The sequence below is a fragment of the Carassius gibelio genome, chromosome B12 (assembly GCF_023724105.1).
Source record: "Carassius gibelio isolate Cgi1373 ecotype wild population from Czech Republic chromosome B12, carGib1.2-hapl.c, whole genome shotgun sequence".
Lineage (NCBI taxonomy): Eukaryota > Metazoa > Chordata > Actinopteri > Cypriniformes > Cyprinidae > Carassius > Carassius gibelio.
This window is the reverse complement of record NC_068407.1, coordinates 20,144,144-20,164,685: the sequence shown is the minus strand read 5'-3', so window position 1 is coordinate 20,164,685 and position 20,542 is coordinate 20,144,144. Positions and strand designations below refer to the sequence as shown.

Sequence of the window (20,542 nt, the reverse complement as noted above, 5' to 3'; positions counted from 1 at the left end):
TAAAATTACGGTTTAAACCCCTGATGTCACATGCATTATTGTCCTTTCTACGTTTCTGGACCTTTATTGTGTTTCGACACTTGCTGGTTGTGGGAAGGTCAGAGAGCTCACGGGACGCATAAAAAATATCTTCGTTTGTGTCTTCCGAAGATGAGGTCTTACGGGTTTGGAACCACATGAAGGCAAGTAATAACAGAATTAAATTTTTTTTGGATGAACTATCCCTTCAAGGTGTAGTATGTAATATTGACAGCTAGTGGTTGAAGTGGGTACTGCAGTCCAAATTCAAAATACTGGCGGTGTTCAAAACATGTGGGTTGCCAGATTGAGGATACGCAGTAGAAACAAGCTCAGTTCACATTTACATTTAATCATTTAGCAGACGCTTTTATACAACGCGACTTTGAAGCAATCAGAACAACAAGAGAACAAGAACAGTAGACAAGTGCCATGACAAGTCTCCGTTAGACTAGTACAGAAGTCATAGCCAGGTTTTTTTTTTTTATCCGGTTTTAGAACTATATATCATTCGATGTAACCAGATCTTTTTCAACCAGTTCACCAAATCGAACTGAATCGTTTGAAATGGTTCACGTCTCCAATACGCATTAATCCGCAAATGACTTAAACTGTTAACTTTTTTAATGTGGCTGCACTCCCTCAGAGTTAAAACAAACCAATATCCCGGAGTAATTCATTTGAAGTGAAGTGACATTCAGTGACATTGACATTCATTCAGCCAAGTATGGTGACCCATACTCAGAATTTGTGCTCTGCATTTAACCCATCCGAAATGCACACACACAGAGCAGTGAACACACACACACTGTGAGCACACACCCGGAGCAGTGGGCAGCCATTTATGCTGCGGCGCCCGGGGAGCAGTTGGGGGTTCGATGCCTTGCTCAAGGGCACCTAAGTCGTGGTATTGAAGGTGGAGACAGAACTGTACATGCACTCCCCCCACCCACAATTCCATCCGGCCCGAGACTAGAACTCACAACCCTTCGATTGGGAGTCCAACCCTCTAACCATTAGGCCACGACTTCCCCCATTTACTCAAACAGTACACTGACTGAACTGATGTGAAGAGAGAACTGAAGATGAACACCGAGCCATGCCAGATAACGAACGAAAGGTGACCCGAAAACCGATGCAACTGGTTCTTGACTCGTGAACGAGTCAGTCTGTGTTCTGAAGATGAACGGAGGTCTTACTGGTTTGGAACGACATGAAGGTGAGTCATTAATGACATAATTAAAATTTTTAGGAGAACTAACCCTTTAAACAAAACGAGCCTTACTCTGTAAGTTGATGAGTTGATTTATTTGTGGAATATGCCTCTGGTCAGAGATTTTTAGATGGAAGCAGAGTTTTTTTTTTTTTAGGTTGGGTAGAATCTGCTATTTCGGACCCAGTTTGTTTACTTGCTTACATGACTGAAGTACGCTGTATTTTCCGACAACTGACAACATGGAAACGGAAACTAAAAATGGCAGTGGGCGGAGTCACATAGACAAAACAAAAACAGATATTCCCCACACACAGGAACATGCATTTAAATGTACAATAACTGGCAGCAGCACTGTTTTTGAGAGAAGTTGGTAAACTAAGCCAAAATACGTGCAAACATGTAATAGTACTTATACGCTTTAGTACAGAAATAAAAAAAAACACATGGAACCTTGAATCTGTGTAATTTTCTGGAGGAATTATTTTTTTGGGCCAGATCTACAAACACTAAATGACAAAAAATAAATAAATAAATATTTAAATATATAAATTTAATTAATTTTATTTTTTGAGGGAAGCAAAACAAAAAAAAACAAGACCCTGACAAGATGCCGCAGCTCTATAAACCATGATGTAAAGGAGACGTGGCAACTATACATTTTGTCAAAGAAATTTATTCGGCCCAAGGCACAAGGCTGAGAAAGGAAAGAAACTGTCAGGGGAATCTGTGCACATAATGGAAACTGGAAATTAATTGAAACAAAAGGTCATGCGTGCAAGAGCCAAAAAACAGCTGAACGTTTTCTAAAAAAAAAAACTCATTAGGTCATCTTTTCTGTTTTGCTTTGAAAGGATAGTTCACATAAAAATGGAAATTATGTCATCATTTACTCACCCTCATGTCATTCCAAACATGTATAAGTGTCTTTCTTCCCCGAAACACAAGATGATAATTTAAAGAATACTATGGGAGTCAATGGCTGCCAACAACTGTTTGGTTACCAATATTCTTCAAAATATCTTAACTAATGTTCAACAGAAGAAAGAAACTCATCCGAGTTTGGAACAACGTATGTGAGTAAATGGTGACTGAATTATCATTTTTGGGTGAACTATCCCTTTAAGAGGACTATAAAACTTTAAATGCTAAGTTTCTAGGGAGTCCAAGTTTTGGCCACATTCACATCGAGAGCTCGCGTGAGGAGACGGGGTCTCCAGGAAGTGCATGATGACAGAGCCGGCTGTGTCTGTGGATATAAACACTGGGGGTTTGGGGTGAGTATACATTACCTCCCACTGGAAGCGTCTCATTTCACTGCGGCCCTGTCGGACTCCACTGCATCTCTCCTCCACCTCCATTCTCTCAGCGTGCTCCAGCTCCAACGCCTCCAGCTTCTCAATCACATTCGAGCGCCCACTAAGAGCGCAGAAACAGAGAGAGATCATAACCGAGACAATTCAGTGCATTCTGCAGTTTCAGGCTTCATATGCCTCTGGATTCAAGCAATGTTTTCACACACGCTCTCTCAATGCTCGTAGGGAGACCATCAGTAAACTGGATGAACCAAAAAAAAAAAAAAAAAAAAAGTGCACTAAAACAATTTCTTACTGCTCAGTATCTATTAGTAATTTCAAGTCTATGATTTTGTGTAGTTTTATTGCATATTTTTACTTTGTGTCCTGGTTTTGATGACCCCACACACACAAACATTTCCCGACATACAGTCAGGAATTCAGTTCACAAAACCATGTCGGAAAATATTAAATAAATTCGTTCAAATTTTGCCCTTATTTGGGTTCTGCACTGCATTGTCAGCCTCCTTAAAAGGAAACAAGAAAGCCAGTCGGTGAGGTATGTGTGTCACATGACTGCTCACAGCCTCATTGGCTACTGGGTACAAAGTGGCACAATTCCCATAAACCCAAATTAAACCAGAGTAGAGAGCGTTCCGTTCTTTCTCTATGAATTCTTCAGTGCTGCTCATCTATGCTTGTCAGAAGAAGAAACGCGAGCCGTCTTAAGTGCGTCAGAGATGTTGTTTGAGATGCCGCTCTCGAGGGCTTTGACCTCAGAGGGTTGATGGGAGCTCTTTAAAACAGCAGCATTTATCCTGTTAATTCAGTAGTAAATGCATCTTATACGTTTCATCTGAACACAGGCTCAGGACTCGGAGACCTTCTTTCTTTCATTGGATTAAAGAAATGTCTCTTTTTACAATTTATTAACATGAAAATAGTGTGCATGTTAGATGATGGTGTCTGATCAAATCCCCAGTGTGTCAGTAAGATGCTATAATAGAATTATAAATATCATGAATCAGTTTTTATATTTATATTGTACGTTTAGTTTTTGCACTTTTGGTTTATGTCTACAAACATTTGTATTGATATTTAATTCAGAATTAGTTATTCTAGTACATCAAGTTAAACTAAATTAAAAGTAACTTTGTAACCTGTAAAAGTAACTTTTTTTATAGGTTTAACTAAAATAACCCTGAAAATCCCAGATGTGAGGGCCTTCTGTTTTTAAATAAGAGATTGTACTGATAACTATAACTTGGATAGTTTATACTAATTATTTTTATTTTAAATTAAAAACTAATTATTTAGATTACAGTTATCAGCACAATTTAAGCTATTTATAATAATTTAATTTAATTGCATTTATTATAAACGCTTGGGTGGGAAAATAAGTGTTATTATGTGTTATATCAAAGGTCCCTATTATTGTTAAAATTGTAATAAATTATTAAATTATATAAATTCAGTAGATTTAAAATTAAATGAAACAATTAAAAAGCAAAACAGAATCTGGGTTATGTAATTCCTTTGGACATTATAACAAAATGTAATCAAAAATAAGACAGAACTGGGAAAGCAGTGATGTTTACTGACTGTTTACAGCAGGACGCCGATCTAATGACCTCCATTATTCCATGACAAAAGCATGTTGCTAAACAGTTTGACCTAATAAGGCACATGTGGTTTTCTGCCTGTTATACGCCGAGTGTAATCAGCATGCCTTAAAAGGAGACGCAGAGAGCAAGTTTGTGAGGGAACGGCCCGCGCTCACCTTCTCTCTGGGCTGAACACTGACTCTTGTCTTTCCGGACTGCGCAGGCGACTCCGTTTCTCCGGCTTGCGGGTCTCGGCTTCTGCACGGCGGGACAGAGCGCGGTGCGCACGTCCGAAAGGTTCAGCCGGGTGGCTGTCGGTGCTGGTGACGGTGCTACCGCTGGCATCCGAGTCTAGAGAACTCATGGAGCCGCTGATGTGGGAACCGTTGGACAGCAGGCTGCTGCCTGATGGGAAGGGGTCGCTAGGAGCCGGAGACAGGCAGCGCGGGACGCCCCCCATCTCTGCACTGTGCCGGCTGGACGAGCTGCCCGTGGGCGACAGGGGGTCATGAGAGTGCTGGGAAGCAGCCGAGTGGAAGGAGAGCCCGCTTCGGTCCACCTCGTCACCGTTCACTGAGCTCTGATCCGAGCTCCGGCTCACCATCAACCCCTCACCTACAGAGTGCAATGGAGAAGAGTGACTTATTTTGACATTTGAATTCATTTAATTACTTAGATGATGTGCTTACTAATTAAACTCAAATTGATTTGGGCTGAGAAATCAAAATCACATCAAAATAATGTGTTAAATCAACTGCCAAATGTCTGCCACACCTGCGGAGGGCAGCGGTGAGCCGAGAGGCTGCATCTCGCTGGTGGACCACGTCTGGGACACATCCGCCTCTCTGCTTTGCAGCTCCTCCTGCCATATGATAGAACTGGAGTCTGGAGTCTTCTCTGCTTCTGGGATGCCTGAGCCGGTCACCGCTACCTTTGCCGGGCCTGGTTCCTGAAATCAAGCACAAAACTCCCATGGTTTCATTACTCGCTGTTTGTCTCAATAAAAACCTGGACTGACTCATAGAATTCAGTCATAAAACTGAATTTATTGTATGACGCTGAATGTCACGGAATCACTTTTTAACACAGTTGTGTGACTGCTGTGTGTGAAAACAACCAGCCTGTAATGGTAAAAATCCACCCACTCTTTTTTTTTTTTTGAGTCCCAATAAATCATAAACAGTCTCTCAGAACAAGCGATTCCAGAGAGGCATTACAAGAGTTGCGTTTTGGGATTCACCAATGAACATCGGAGCTCCGCCGACCCCCTCTTTCTGAGCTGCTACGGACACTGTGGTTAAGTTTCATTTTCGAAGGAAATATTCTGGAAAAACAGAGTCATGCCAATCATTTTACACCGGACTACCTCATAAATGAGGATCATTTCAATGCTGGATTTACGCAAAGTCTAATTCGTGCTCGAACGTCAGATCCAGACAATTTTGTTTTCAAATTGCCTCTCTGTGAGGCTAATGTTGCTAAAGCTAGCATTGTCTCCACCTGTTTTCACTGATGCCTCCTTCACGTGCTACCAGAAGCATCGTAAATAGGAATGTGTTAGTTATAAAAAGCATATGAAAGCAACGTGAGTTTCTGACAGTTTCAGTGCACGAGATTGTTTGTTGTTGCCAGTGCGCAGGACTCTGAAGCTCCGCCCTCTTCTGAAAAGGAGGTCGGGAACACCAGCTCATTTCCATTTAAAGGGTCAATGGAAAAAAGAAAAGGCGTTTTGGCTCATACACTAAAGGTTGTAATTAAACAAGCTATAAAAAATTATATTTTGGGTATTTTGAGCTAAAACTTCACATACAAACTCTGGGCACGTCAGAGACTTAATTTACATCTTGTAATAAGGGGCATAATGGGTCCCCCTTTTACAGTTAAACTGTTGTGCATCACTTTCTTTGCTAAACCGAAAAGGAATTGATTTAATTGTTTCAGATTAATGAAATTGTTTATGCATTCATTTGATTTACATAGTTTTTGATAATATTGTATTAAGTAATAAAAAATTGTGTATTCTACTAATTAGACATCAGTTTTGATTATTAAAATCCAATAAAACCATAATCCAAAAACTTCAGGAAAATAAAAAATCTGTTTGAATTTGGTACAAATAAAACGCAGGTTTCAATCATAAAGTACCTGTGAGGTTGCTGGTTCCACTTTGCGTTTCTTCTTTTGATTTTGCTTGTTGGTTCTTGGATAAACCACTAGCTGTTCACTCCACCTGGAGAAAGACAGAAGAGGTCAAGCTCATCTCCTGTCCCATCGGTGAGGAGACTGACCCCTGAACACGTCACATACCCATTGATGATCTCCTTGTTGTCTCCTCGTATGTAGTACTCCTGCTCCGGCGTGATGATGCACAGAGCGTTCTTCTGTCCGGTCCTGGCCTCGGCGTCGATCACATCAGTGCACAGGTTCATGTTGACCGTCCCTTGCGGTAGAGTACTTGGCTGTATGGGACAATACATGACAAGTTAACAGTGCCTCCAGATTAATTTTGGTCAGACAGAGACAGTAACGGCTCAGATGTGGATACTTCACACATCTAGGAATGAGTAAAATCTATATTATGATCTTTTGTGATTTAACCTCACTTGCTGCTGTTTCTGCTGAAGTAGCTTGCTCTCGAGCAACAGTTTCTGAGTAAACATGTATGCCACTGATATATTTCTCATATCATTAAATCACTGCTGGGACCAGCCCTGATCATTACTGTAGTAGTGCTGATGCTCCAAGCCTGCCCCCATCATCCCGTACCAAACATGTCAATGGAAACATGCCTTTATTTATTCCTGCTTTGAGAGGCCGGTCACGTCAAGCATTAAAGCTGCACTGGACCCCCAGCAGCTGGTCTAATGACAGCAGATCCATTACAGTCCCACATCAACAATACGAACACTGTCAGAAGTGTTCAGTGACCTCAGTGGCTCAGGACTCATGATACACGGGTACTTCACACGGATCAACGTATACAAAACCATTCAAAATGTTGGGGTTAGTAGGTTGTCTTAAATACTTCTATTCATCAAGGACATATTAAATTGATTGAAGGCAACGGTAAAGGTATTAAGATTTCTGTCAAATGTTCTTTGAGCTAACTATTCATCTGTAAATCCTGAAAAATAAAATGCATCATAGTTTCACAAAAGTATGACAATTCTGTGCATGTGGTCCTTTCTTGCTATTATGGAGCTTGAGAAAGACTAAGTCAAACAGGTTTGGAACGAGCTATGAGAACGAGCATATAATGGCTTGATTTTTTGGGGGGTGAACCGTTTCTTTAAAAGCACTGGACTGAGATTCCTTCAGTGTTAAGATCCAGAGATTCACACTCCGACGTCTCGCAACCTCTGCCCGGGCTGTTATCAGACGTTCTGCAGACTCGAGATGTAAAACAGGTGCCGTCTTTTCCTGAATCCTTTTATGGCCATTTTAAGTGATCTAGCTTTATTAAAAGCTGCCAGTAAACTCCAGGGAATGCCAAATATGGCAATTACAGTGCGTCACAGTTATAAACTGCAGCAGTGTTTCTGTTTCACTACAGAGTGAGTTCTGCGGAGGGAAAGAAATCCGGGTAACGAGAAACCGGCAGAATATGAACACAACAACAAAGAGGTTCACGTCACTTCGTCCACAGCCCCCGAAAACACAAAACGGGACATTTTTATCCCTTTGTTCCACCACAAATCATGATAGAAACCTAGACGTATCGGTTTACTAATTTCATATTATTTTATCCAGAAGGCCATTCAAGAACTAACCCAAAACTGTAGCATAGATTCCTGTAAAAATGCCAGTAGCCACAAGCGCACAAATCATTTGAGCTATGTGTGCTAAAGTTCGAAAGCGGTTCATTTAGGTCTTTGGACTCGCTTGTGTGGGGGGGTCTTTAAGTCATCGTCTTCAGATAAGAGAGGAAAATATGAGGCAATGCAGGAAAAAAAAGAAAAGAAAAACAGGAAGAGCAAATAGCTTGAAGCAGGCCTGTCATCAGGGGGAATGTTGTCCCTCTGAGGTCCTCACACATCTGCCCTGCGGGGACAAGGGGCCCACGCATAAAAATACAGTCACAGGCCCTTTGAATTACAGCAATGGCCTGAGCCAAATGCTAATGTGTGCTACTGTTAATGAATCCATCATAATGACTTCGTAAACATGCATCACGGCAGTGAATCAATGGCTTATCGGAAACAAAGAGTTTACGTTTGTTAAGACCGCCTTTCAATCTTTTCACACTAATGTGGTTTTTATTCCAAAACACATCAAATCTCGCATCCTTTCATTGTTTTGCTATGCTCAGCTTTTTTTAGAACTGTAATAAAACTCAAAACGTTATGCTCACTTGCCAGTTTATCCTGCATTGTAAATAATTAAACTGCAGTCATATACAGAATGAAAACTGATTCCTTGTTTAATGAAAGATTTTTTAATGGCTTTATGTTCTAGTTAAAACAAAGATCAGTGAATGAGGTCCTCTATAACCACTGTCACCATCTTAAAGCAACAGTCCAGTCAAAAACGGTAGTTTCTGGAGCCTGTCGATGTATGGAAAGTGCTGCGTAATGCAGAAAAACCAAATGGATGCATGCAGATTTGGATCAACAAAACTTTCATTGTTGGGTAAACCATTATTTTAGATTTCACTTCACTTTCGGAGACTTTAAATACAGCCCATGAGCCATATGAACTAAACTAAATGATGTTTTAAAGTTGTATAAAACAAAAACTATTGGAAAACGTTTTACAAGAAAATACTAACAGGCCATGATGCAAAGCTCAACAGTTTCCCATATGTTGATAAGCGCAGATTACAACAAAAACAGCCAGAATGACAAGTTTTTAAGAGTGATAGCAATGTTTTGGGTCACAACAACTGTTTTATTGCGAACGTAAGTGGCACAATCCTAAAGTTGCTCCATTTTCATGTAACTCTTCTTATTTTACAGCACATATGTGCCCAGACGTGCCATGCGCTCTGTTAAAACACACCTATGTGAATCTTCCGGCTCAGGAACACCCGAGGGCTGTAAAACAGACGCATTTCATATTCAACACCTGGCAAACGGCAGCCCCTTCTGTCTAAAGCAATCGGTGAACTCCAGTGGATCTCAGATGATCAGAGGACTGAAAAACCAAGCCAAATGTGGGGTCGCTTGATGTACCGTGTACAATAAACCTGTGTCTGAAACAAACTCTGCTTTATTCTGTCAAGTTGGTTTTCTCTAGGTGTTGTGGCAAAGCCTTCAGCAGAATGAGAATCTCAAAGCATATTTAACATTTCGATGTGGTTTCAGGGGGTTAACGTTCTCAGAGTTTAGCACCGTCACCCACAGTCCTCAGCAGTTTCTCCTAATAAGGGCATATTGGGGGGAAACGCAATCCTGAGCGCAGACTCCACTTTAAGAACATCTCAGTCTGACAATTAAAATACTTTGCTTCAAGACCGCAGCTGAACGCACATCATGTTTATACGAGTCACTAGTGAAGCTAGATGAATGGCTACTTACCGGCTGACTCTCTTTATGCAACTGACAAGTTATGGGTTTAGAGAGTTCATGTGTTTTAAAACAACTACAACCATACTGGGATATGATTACAACAGAGTCTGGAGTGCAATGAGAACACTTGAGCTTTCCTTAAGCTCAACTCAAGTTCACACTATACATAGCAAACCATTATATAACTAAAAACTAGCCATAAAAGAACCAATGTAGTTTCAAATGGAAAAACATTCCTATCATGACTTTTCTTTAAAATAAAATCACACTGCTTCTTAAATGTTTCTCAACACTAAAAGTGTGTTCGGTTCTCAAAAATGAAATATGCTGAAAGGTTAATGCTCTCGAATTTTGAAAATAGCATAATCCGACCCCCAAGCCAATACTTATAGTGCAAATGAGTTAAAAACACATTTGCTCAAGCAGTCATGTGACTTTAACTTGCTTCTACAAGTCTAAGTTCTTTTAATCGTGACTTGAGTTTGACAAACTCATACAGAGCACTTCACATCACAAGTGCAGAGCTGTACCGGGTGAGCTACCGAGCAAGTTTACTTCCTCAGAAAAGCCAAACATATGGAGTTGGTTATGTGACGCAAACATCAAAATGAATGTTTGCAAATGCACTATGGAAAAAAGTGTTTAGAGCTCCTAACATAGTTTTGTGCAAGAAAACGTATTAAAATAAGTCTTTATTAATTGATAATCTGCCACTGTGATCATAATCTGTGTGAATAGGCCACTAGTGTTAATTCGGCTGGAAACTGAGTGTGAAATCTATGTACGGGTTCCTTATTGAAAAAATGTAGGTGCCCGTTTCACCAATGAACCAGGGTGAAAGGAATGTTCACTACGGAAACAGTATCTCTTACTATAAAGAAGTAAAACAGGATCTGTGGTATGAGAAGATTCCCAGGAGAGAAGAGAAAAATCAATTAAGACATTCACGAAAATCCATTTAGCCTCTTAGAAGTGAGCTAGTGTGTCATGCGCTCAAATATCAGTTCAATTGTTGTAATGCAACCACCTTTACTAAAGACACAGCATTTCAATACCATAACATGCTAAACAAAGTTAGAGTCCTAATAATTAACCCCAAGCACATTTATATATATGTTTAAAAAAAAAATGGTGCCAAAGCATTCTGGCTTATATCCATACTCTGAAGAGTCTTTTTTTCTTGACCTAATTTAACAGTATTTCCTGAAACTCCCAGCACAGATGAAAAGACTATAAAGACGACAGAGCTGACAGCATTTTCAAAGCAAAACAATAGCAGGAAACTCTGTAGTACCCTGAACTAGTTTGGACTGTCCTCACCACTCACTGGAAATAAAAACAATGGCCTCCCTCAGCCATCTCACACAATGATGCGACTCCAACCTTCTGCCTCGTGTTGCAATGCAGAATGATGAATTGCATGGCGATAATGGGCATTGCTGTAGTAAGCAACCCAAGCGTCGGGAGTCGAGGGTCCGGTGGGAATCTGCACTAGCACTGAGCCTGTGTGTGGGCCTCACTGTTTACACACAAACGCTGTAATCTCCGGGCAGATCAGGCAGCTAATTTGGTCACCCATGTCACATTCCTGTGAAACAAACAGGCTGAGCCGGACTCTCATTAAACACAGGACCGTGTTCTGCTGGTTCACATCCCATGGACTCCCTCAGCATTTCTCATCTCTGAGCTGCTGATGGAGCAACAAACTTTTCTTGGATTATATTAGTTCAGGAATGGTTATGTTGTTTTTTTTATTGGAGAGGATTCCACTAAGGTTTGGTTAGGGCAGCTCTGAAGAGAACAAATGTAATCTCTCAGCTATGCATTTGATCACTGATGTGCAATTGTGTGAGATGTAAAGAACAGACAGCTTACCGATTCATCCAGAGCGAAGCGCAAGCAGCCGTGTTCATAGAGAACAAAGAATCGCCGCTGCCATTTCTGTGTTGAAAGGAAAGATTAGTAATGTTATTCATAAATGCATACTCTGTCTATAGGTTAATTTCCATTTTAGTCTGCATTAAATGAAAATTCAGTCCAATTTCTAAATGCATGTTATTGATCTTATTGTAAACAATTCACCCGTGCATGCATTTCAGTTTTTTTATTTTTAATCAAGATGTCGTTAACTAACTTCTGGACCGATCATTTTATCTTTTTCAATCATCTCCATCCATGTTCTGCTCTCGATTTTTCAGATAAGCCATTAAACTTAAATGATTTGTCACATTTAAGTATAACTATACATTTAAAAAGTATTTACAAATAAAACAAAAAACTATTAGTTTAACAAATCCAATTGGAGTTAAATAAAAAATTGGCCTGGCACTTCTACGCTCTATCATTGTAGTAAGCGGGTGTTTTTGTTCAACCGTCCAAAACACATCAAATAAAGCAAGCGCATCCATAATAAAACATATCTCACACGGCCCTGGGGGGTAAAAATGGGATGCCTAAAGGGCGAGTATAAAACAGGCTAATTTTATTTTGGGGTGAAATAATCCTTTAACAAATTTAGGGATTACAATATATAAACTTAACTTCCTCAATGAAGACAAGGACGAAAAATATGAATAAACATTTTTTTCTATGACCAAGACGAGACGTTGACAAGCTAAACCTAATAAATGATGATAAAAACTATGAAGAAATTTATGCCGCGTCTTCGTTAATAAGACGAGACGGGACTATAATATTATTTGAGGACTACCGGAAATTCAAAATACATCCTATAGTCTACTGTCTTGTCCTTCAAAATGTGCGTCCTGTCATTGGATTGCAATCGGATAAGAGGCGTTCACATATCTAGTCTCAGTGGGTTGACAGGCTACCAAAATGTGAACTAGTGATCTGAAACAATGGCCTTAGCATCTGAATGGGTAGGGATCAGGTGAGCAGACGTCCTGTTTTCCCCGGGAGTCACAACTCGTTGTTGATTAACTTGAAGTTAGTGAAGGTGGGAAAGGCACGCTCCACTTCCTCAGATCTCATATACAGCGCACAATCAGTTCTTAGTGCTCAAATACACACACAGCAGTCCAAATGTCTACCGTGTGTAGAGTATCTCACGTAAATACATTCGGTTATGGATTAAGTGAATGTAAACAGATGGGTGAAAACTGAACGTGTGTCAGTGTTACAAGGATGCCTTCCGTCTTAAAGGGACAGCATTAATTAAATACCTATCCGTGTCATTAATGTTAACCAACAAAATGTGTTAAATAAATGTACGTCAAGTAAACCTACTGTATCTAAAAATAAAATAAAAATATAAAAATTTGTCTTTCATATTTGTCTTATGGTGCTTCTTTTTCAAAAAATTTAAATTATATATATTATCTATATTATATATGAACAACTATAATTTTATAAAGTTGCTTGCTTTTCCCTACTGTTTAAAGGGATGATTTACCCAAAAATAAAAATTGTCATCATTTATTAAGTTTTTATTCAGTGCTTGATTCAAATTTCTCACAAGCTTAATTGATTTGGTCTAAAGAGAGAAGAATAAGGCTATTTTTGTTTGAGAACTACATATAAAATAGCTACCAAAGCAAATGTCGGTAACTGCAATTTGACTAAAAGTAATGACTTAAAGTTTACAAAAATGCAATAACTTTTCGTTGACAAACTATTAAAAACTCAAATGACTAAAATGTGACTAAGACTATTAAGCCTTATCGTCTCAAGATAAAAACTAAAACTAAAAAAATGTCTGTGAAAATTAACACTGCTATAAACTAACAGCGTGTTCATTATTTGTTAGTACTTTATAAGTGTATAGTTATACTTAAGCGTTACCAATTCATCACATCAAATTAAAGCTCTAACTTGACAGCTCTAATACAAAGTTTTGAGTGATTAATCAACAGAAGCAAATGCAGTATCCCACACCCCTGATTACACACTAGACAAGCTTTATTTGTGTACAGTGCCAAGACACGAATGCAAACAGACGCCAAACTTTCACACAAATAACGTCATGCCCTCTTACCCGGGATCTCTGCATGGGATTGTCGAAGTCCGTCCCCTCTGGAGCCAAACACAGCCATCCGCCATAGATCGGCTTGGCCTGCAACAAAATCAACATGTATAATTAAATCAAGGTACCAACTACATGTTTGAGTCAAAGAAACTATTTGTGGTTTGATTTGGATGATTTTGAAGGACTAACATAACCACTTTTAAAGTGTTAGCTACAGATGCAAGTTTAGACGCAGCTAAGCAGGACTAGGCAAGTTAATATAGCTTCACTTTAAAGCAGATGTTTGCCTCAAAGGTTAAAAACGCAGTGTTATTAAGCAGCGTCACACACTGAAGGCAACGACCTTAAATTCATGACTTGAATATTTTTTTACCCATGCATGAATACAAAAAAAGGACCAAGAAAGACTGATGTTGTAATATTATCCATTAGCTTAGGCTAAATAATGACACTACTGTCCTTACAGCAAAACCTGACACGTCTTCATAGTAGTGTTGGGCGACATGGTCATTTTTCATAACGTCATCCCTTGAGATTGACGATACATGATATTATCATGCATGTGTGGAGCAAGAGAGAGACTCTTTGTTCTTGTCATAGCATAACTATTTGGTCTTTTAAACCCAGCCTATGGAATCACCAATAATCAAAAAAATATACTTTCAAAAATACTGATAAACTAACTTTGAATATAAAAATACTGTATTTAAAACAGCTAGTTCATATATAGTTGGAGGCAGCTGTCATATCACGCGTCCTGTGACAAATCTGCCGCATCTGTGCACGGAAGTGATCAGTCTAATGTTCTGCAAAATCATTCAGTGCTGAAAATCAATAGTAGATTTCATTTAAAGTCCATCAGTTTAACACTAATATTGGACATAAACGAACGCGTAAAATATAAAGTAAAATATAAAGTATGCATCAGTCATACAGCACTCTGGGCCGCGTGCCTCATGACTAGCTCGACGCACCGCCACAGAAACAAGAAAGACATCTAACATAACTATGGCATTAAACTCAGTGAGCGCTCGTTAAAATATTGCACATATACAGGCCGTTCAGATTACTTGTTAAAGTGCAATGAAATACCTTATGTCTGCAGATGATGTACGTCTGTTTGAGGATGGGGACTTTGTAACGGCCAAAACTGTTTTTTTTTTGCATGCATCATATTATACTGCGGTGTGCATGAAAATAACAAGCCACTGGAGCGAACCTTTTCATAGTGGTTCTCACGTAGTCCTTCTCTGTCATCACCACATAGTGAGTGTTTTAAGTTAAGCGATCAGTCTTTAAAGGGATAATTCACCCAAAAATTAACAACTCACCCTCATGTCGTTCCAAACCAGTAAGACCTCCATTTATCATCGGAACACAGTTTAAGATATTTTAGATTTAGTCCGAGAGCTCTCAGTCCCTCCATTGAAGCCAGAAAGGTAAGAAAAACATCATCAAAGTAGTCCATGTGACATCAGAGGGTCAGTTAGAATTTTTTGAAGCATCGAAAAATACATTTTGGTCCAAAAATAGCAAAAACTACGACATTATTCATCATTGTCTTCGCTTCCGTGTCTGTGTGAGAGAGTTCAAAACAAAGCAGTTTGTGATATCCGGTTTGCGAACGAATCATTCGATGTAACCGGATCTTTTTGAACCAATTCACCAAATCGAACTGAATCGTTTTAAATGGTTCGCGTCTCCAATACGCATTAATCCACAAATGACTAAGCTGTTAACTTTTTTAATGTGGCTGACACTCCCTCTGAGTTCAAACAAACCAATATCCCGGAGTAATTCATGCACTCAAACAGTACACTGACTGAACTGATGTGAAGAGAAAACTGAAGATGAACACCGAGCCAAGCAAGAATGTATTTTCGATGCTTCAAAATATTCTAACTGACCCTCTGATGTCACATGGACTACTTTGATGATGTTTTTCTTACCTTTCTGGACATGGACAGTAGACCGTACATACAGCTTCAATGGAGGGACAGAAAGCTCTCGGACTAAATCTAAAATATCTTAAACTGTGTTCCGAAGATAAACGGAGGTCTTACTGGTTTGGAATGAAATGTGGGTGAGTTATTAATTACATACATTTTCATTTTTTAGTGAACTAACGCTTTAAGTGATCAGTCTTTAAGAGGACGCCAAGAAAGAGTTAATCTCTCATGTTTGAGAAGAGCCCGTCGCCGTGTATCAGCTATTAAATGTGTGGGACTCCTTGTTTTCTGTCACTTTCATTTCATGGATTTAACGAGTTATCCGAGTCAAAGCGGACAACTTTTTCACTGACTACAGGCTCTATTCCTCCTCTGCGCGCGCGTGTGTGTGTGTGTGTGTGTGTGTGTGTGTGTGTGTGTGTGTGAAATGCGGTGCTGAAGTGAAATAGATGGGCAGTTTGATAGCCGAATTATAATAGGCTGCCTAATAAAAATACATTATACATTAATAGTAGAATGAGCCTAATATCATCTTGACTATTGACAGAGACTAGAGGTGTTTTAGGTTTTCTCATAGCCGATGGCGATGTTTAGAGGTCAGGGTCAGCCGATGGCCGATATGTGCTGCTGAATTTGTCAATCATTTACATAAGTTTTAGAGCATTTATCAAGCAGAATTTTTCAAGTTTGTTGGAACATAAATGTAAACTTAAATATACATTTAAATACAATAAATACAATTTATAAATAAAAATCAATTAAACTGAAAAATATAAAAAATGAAATGTATAAAAAAAATAGTAGTGCTGCAAACACTCTAGCAACCAACAACATTTGTGTTTGGTATAAATGACACAGAACATCTAAAGTGCATTCTAATCCGAGGTGCCTGACTTTAAATCGGCGCTGCTAAACATGGATATCGCCCAATGCCGATTTATTAAAAAATGCAAATATCGGCCCGATATATGGGTCGACCTCTAACAGAGAGGTTTCTTCATAGTTCAGGTTATGGTACTGATTTTGCTATTTTTCTTTTTATAACTCTGAAGCTGCTTTGACACAATCTGTATTGTACAAGTGACATAACTTGACTTGGGAATCTTTAGGCACCTCAAGATTCGATCCAGTTCCAAACAAAAATTTTCCTAATTAATTCTTGAATTCGTTTACCAACATTTAACATAAATTAGCTTTTTTTTATTAAATTACTTGTATGATTATAAGTACTCAAAATCACAAATTTAATAATACAATTAAAACAATTGTATGTTAAGAATTATTAAATACAACTTAAACATGTACAGTATAGCAAATGAAGGAGAACAAAAATGCAATACAAGCAACAAACAAAAAGTGCTCTCAGTGTCTGAGAGTGCTTGATGTTTCTCTGTAAAGCTTCCAGACAAAGAGCAGACAGGTCACTGCCTCTTTTCGGATCATTATTGCTGTTTGACTATTACTGATAGCATCACAGACAGCAGCAGGTCTGACAGGCTGCATTCACACAAATGCACACACATATTTTGACATATCCTATGCTTTGTCCTGTTGTTAAGACAAGAATAATACAATAAAAGAATCACTGAAGAAAGAAATAGCAGTGCATCGATTTTTTTCTTCCTCCCAGTCCTCCCCATAAGTACCCATAAATACCTCTTTAAAAAAAACAGAGGATACCTGGGGACCAAATTTAGCCGTTTTCCTCTCTGGAAGAGGTGGGGGATTGGAAGCAAAACAAAACACAGCTGTGACTCCAGCATGTGAGCAGTGGCACACCCCTGCGCTTTCCTTCCTCTCTCCAGCTTCACGTCTAACCCTACGGCCCCACCGGCCGCATCACGTTTAACTCCCAATTTCCTCCCAGGCTGAATCCTGAGGGCGGCCAGCTCCCAGTGGTCCACTTTATCCCTGCATCCCCTGGACGCACTCACCCTGACCTTCTACCCCCACCTAAACAAACCCAACGCCCACCCCGGGCCCAACCGCGGCTTAAGAAGTGGGAGCGACCTCTGGGAAACTCTGCTCCACTTTCCCAACACGCACTTCCTTTCACAAGCCCCCGCTCCGCCTGCTCACAGCAGACCTCCTTCTGCATGGGAATCACACTGGGACGCTTCAAGCCACTTGAACCAAGTTTCCATTTTTAACATGCGAGCTAGAGTTTAAAGGAAAATGCAATACATGTATGATTCCGATTCCATCAGTAGGAGGAAACTGTAATATATTCTAGCAATTTAATTTCTCGAGTCTTGCTTTCAAAATCAGAATTTTTTTTTTCATCTGCTCCTGTAAAGCTAATAAAAACCTTATCCCATATGAGCTACATCTCTTTTAATAGACTCTATGCTTGATTGCTTTTTCATTTAGCCACTGCTTCTTCAGGTGCAATGCAGTGTATCGAAAATGTGAGAAATTTAAGAACAAAATTAAATCTTTGACGAAGAGTCAGAGGACAGAGCAATACTAATACAATCCACCTTCACCCAAAAAAAAAAAAAAAAAAAAAAAAAAAAAAAAACATTTAAAGCTTCTGGAACTGTTAGGTTTTCTGAAAATGTTAGCTTTAATATGTTTTATATACATATACACACTGCCATTCAAAAGTTTTTTGTTGTTTCACGTCAAAACACATACAAGAACATATATGGAAATATGATATGGTAAGCTTGCATAGAGCTAGAGTTTCAAGAGGAAATGCTTATAAAGTATGTTTCCATAGAGTCAATTCCACTGAGCTCGCTCTGGATGGCCTTGAGAGAATTCAAGAGCATTCTTAAAGGAATGAGTCTGTGAAGATTACAGTATTTTGAAAGCCTTTTACCCCCCGGGGTAAGTAAATGACTATGTGCTGCCAACATTTCCTGAAAGGAACCATTTGACTTAAACATCTAACGTGTACTGTAGCGTTTAACTTCCTCTGTAAATTATACAGAGGAACAGATAAGGTGACTCAATTCTTTACATATTTTTAACGTATACATTTCATAGATCTACATTTGTCAAACTTCTAGCTATTAAAATTAAGTTTACTTTTCGAATTTTTACAACATTTGCTTTGTTACAAAGCCGGAACTTCAACTGTTACAATGTTGCTTTTTTTCTTCATTTCTAGCATTAACACAGCAACATTTAAAAGCGTATCAAAAAGTGTGTATACAAGTCACATGGAAGTAAAACTGTCCTCTCATTGGTCAGAATCAGTGTTGTGCCTGAACGCGTTCACTGAACGATAGTTCATGAACTCTTCATAGTTTGGACGAACGTGAACTGAACGTGCTGTATTAATGCCTGATGAACGTTACTGTCAACTCGTTCATTCTGGTGTCTGTGAATGGCACGCTCTCTCAGGTTAAATTCGTTCAATAGGGTGACAGATTTCTATAGAGCCTTCCAGGCGAAAACACACCATAAACAGGTCTTAATATGTAGCGGAAAAACACCAAATCTGGCAAAACCACCAGTGTCGCACCGCCGTCCGCCACATGCGTGACGTGTCATCAAAATAATTTTTTTTTTTAAAAAGCATGGAGGCAACAGCAGCATGTAGCAAGCAGGCGTATGATCATTTAAAATAATTTTATGATGTTTATGGCAAGGTCGGTGAGAATGGGAGACAAAGCATTAAAGAAACATTGGGGAAATGCTGTCCCCTCTATGCTGATGTAATCCCTGGTTGGATAAGGATTCAAAATTGGATATGAAGATGAAATCTGACGCATAGCTTCATTGTTAAAACTGATAAAATAATTGCTGTCTCTGATTTTATATGGGCTGTGGCAATAATTTTGAAAAATAATAGCTCGCAGCAACATATGGAAAAAAAGAACTATGAACTAGTTCATTTTTGGAACTTAGTGAACTTAGTTCAAAATTTTGTAGTTTGAACTATGAACTGAACTAGTTCATTTTAAAATTTGTGAATTGAACTTTGAACTAGTTCATGTAGAAAGTGAACTTTCCCAACACTGGTCAGAATGCACCAGTTAACGTTGTTCATCATAGCATCATAGTTGTTCATAATAAAGATGGTTTGACGATGAAGCCTGGTACATTGAGTTGGGATTGCTTTTTGCGGTTTGCGTTTTTTTTTTTCAAAACCGAACTGCTCCAGAGTTGGGTTTTCAATCGGACCAAGACCACCTCATTTTAGGAGATCTCTGATTGATTTTTTTGTTCCATTTTGATGCAGATCCAAGCATAACTGTTGTGTTCATATATGCCAAAACAAACCAAACTAAGGGAGCAATTGTGTCAGATTCAGAAACAAGCCCTAAGAGGCACCGTCTCTGAAATCGGAAAACTATGAAGGTAAACTACATTTGACAGTTATTTACTAATCAATAAGAATAAGACAAACATTTCAAAATGCTCAAGGCATTCTTGGCAAAATTGAGGCAAACAATTGGGACTGGAATATTCTGCTGTGCCACAGAAACAGAAAATATGATGCATGAACATTAGATTTGATCTGTGAACAAATGGCACATGTGACACATGGAGTTTCTGATCTCAGTTTGAGCTTTCATAAATTTACGTAGTTCACATCAAGCACGAAGTTTGACCATATTCAATGAGCTCTAGGTACATGTGTGGATCAATTTTTTTATATGAATAAAAGCCTAAATAAATTCTGGAACTGGATTATATTTCATTATTTTTATGAACTTGGAGTGTCAAAGCTTTGATTGACTTTCAACGGAGGGAACGAGAGCTTTCAGGAATGAGTTGCAGTCACAATGGCTGAACAATCGCTTTAATTTCCATTTCATATTAAAATTGGAGAATGCACTTGCTCTAAATGTATGGTTTGAGCCTAATGTGAATATTTTGTAATACTGTTGTAAAACAGAGATAAAGAAATCCTGAACTGAATGTCTGAAGATGACTGTTGCACAACACCAGAGCCCAAAAGGGTTTGATTTAGTAATGGATCTTGGGTAATTTTAGCGGGATTAGTGAGGGATATAA

The 20,542-nt window shown here is 39.0% G+C and overlaps 2 protein-coding genes across 6 annotated transcripts in view; both read right to left on the bottom strand.

Annotated features, from left to right (window-relative positions):
- The window catches only part of abcc3 (ATP-binding cassette, sub-family C (CFTR/MRP), member 3), a 217,967-nt gene extending 207,438 nt beyond the window's left edge, over positions 1-10,529 (bottom strand). Inside the window, exon 1 of the mRNA XM_052570621.1 lies at positions 10,526-10,529. The gene's annotated coding sequence lies outside the window, so the exon portion shown is untranslated. The remainder of the gene's footprint in view (positions 1-10,525) is intronic.
- Positions 1-20,542, bottom strand: part of mprip (myosin phosphatase Rho interacting protein) — a 45,820-nt gene that overhangs the window by 22,891 nt on the left and 2,387 nt on the right. For all 5 annotated transcript variants that reach the window (XM_052570616.1, XM_052570614.1, XM_052570613.1 and 2 more), the window contains exons 2-8: positions 13,632-13,709; positions 11,513-11,578; positions 6,438-6,589; positions 6,276-6,360; positions 4,905-5,079; positions 4,307-4,745; positions 2,524-2,650 (exon numbers count right to left, since the gene is read on the bottom strand). In XM_052570616.1, coding sequence (XP_052426576.1) covers positions 2,524-2,650; positions 4,307-4,745; positions 4,905-5,079; positions 6,276-6,360; positions 6,438-6,589; positions 11,513-11,578; positions 13,632-13,709 — 1,122 coding nt within the window. The remainder of the gene's footprint in view (positions 1-2,523; positions 2,651-4,306; positions 4,746-4,904; positions 5,080-6,275; positions 6,361-6,437; positions 6,590-11,512; positions 11,579-13,631; positions 13,710-20,542) is intronic.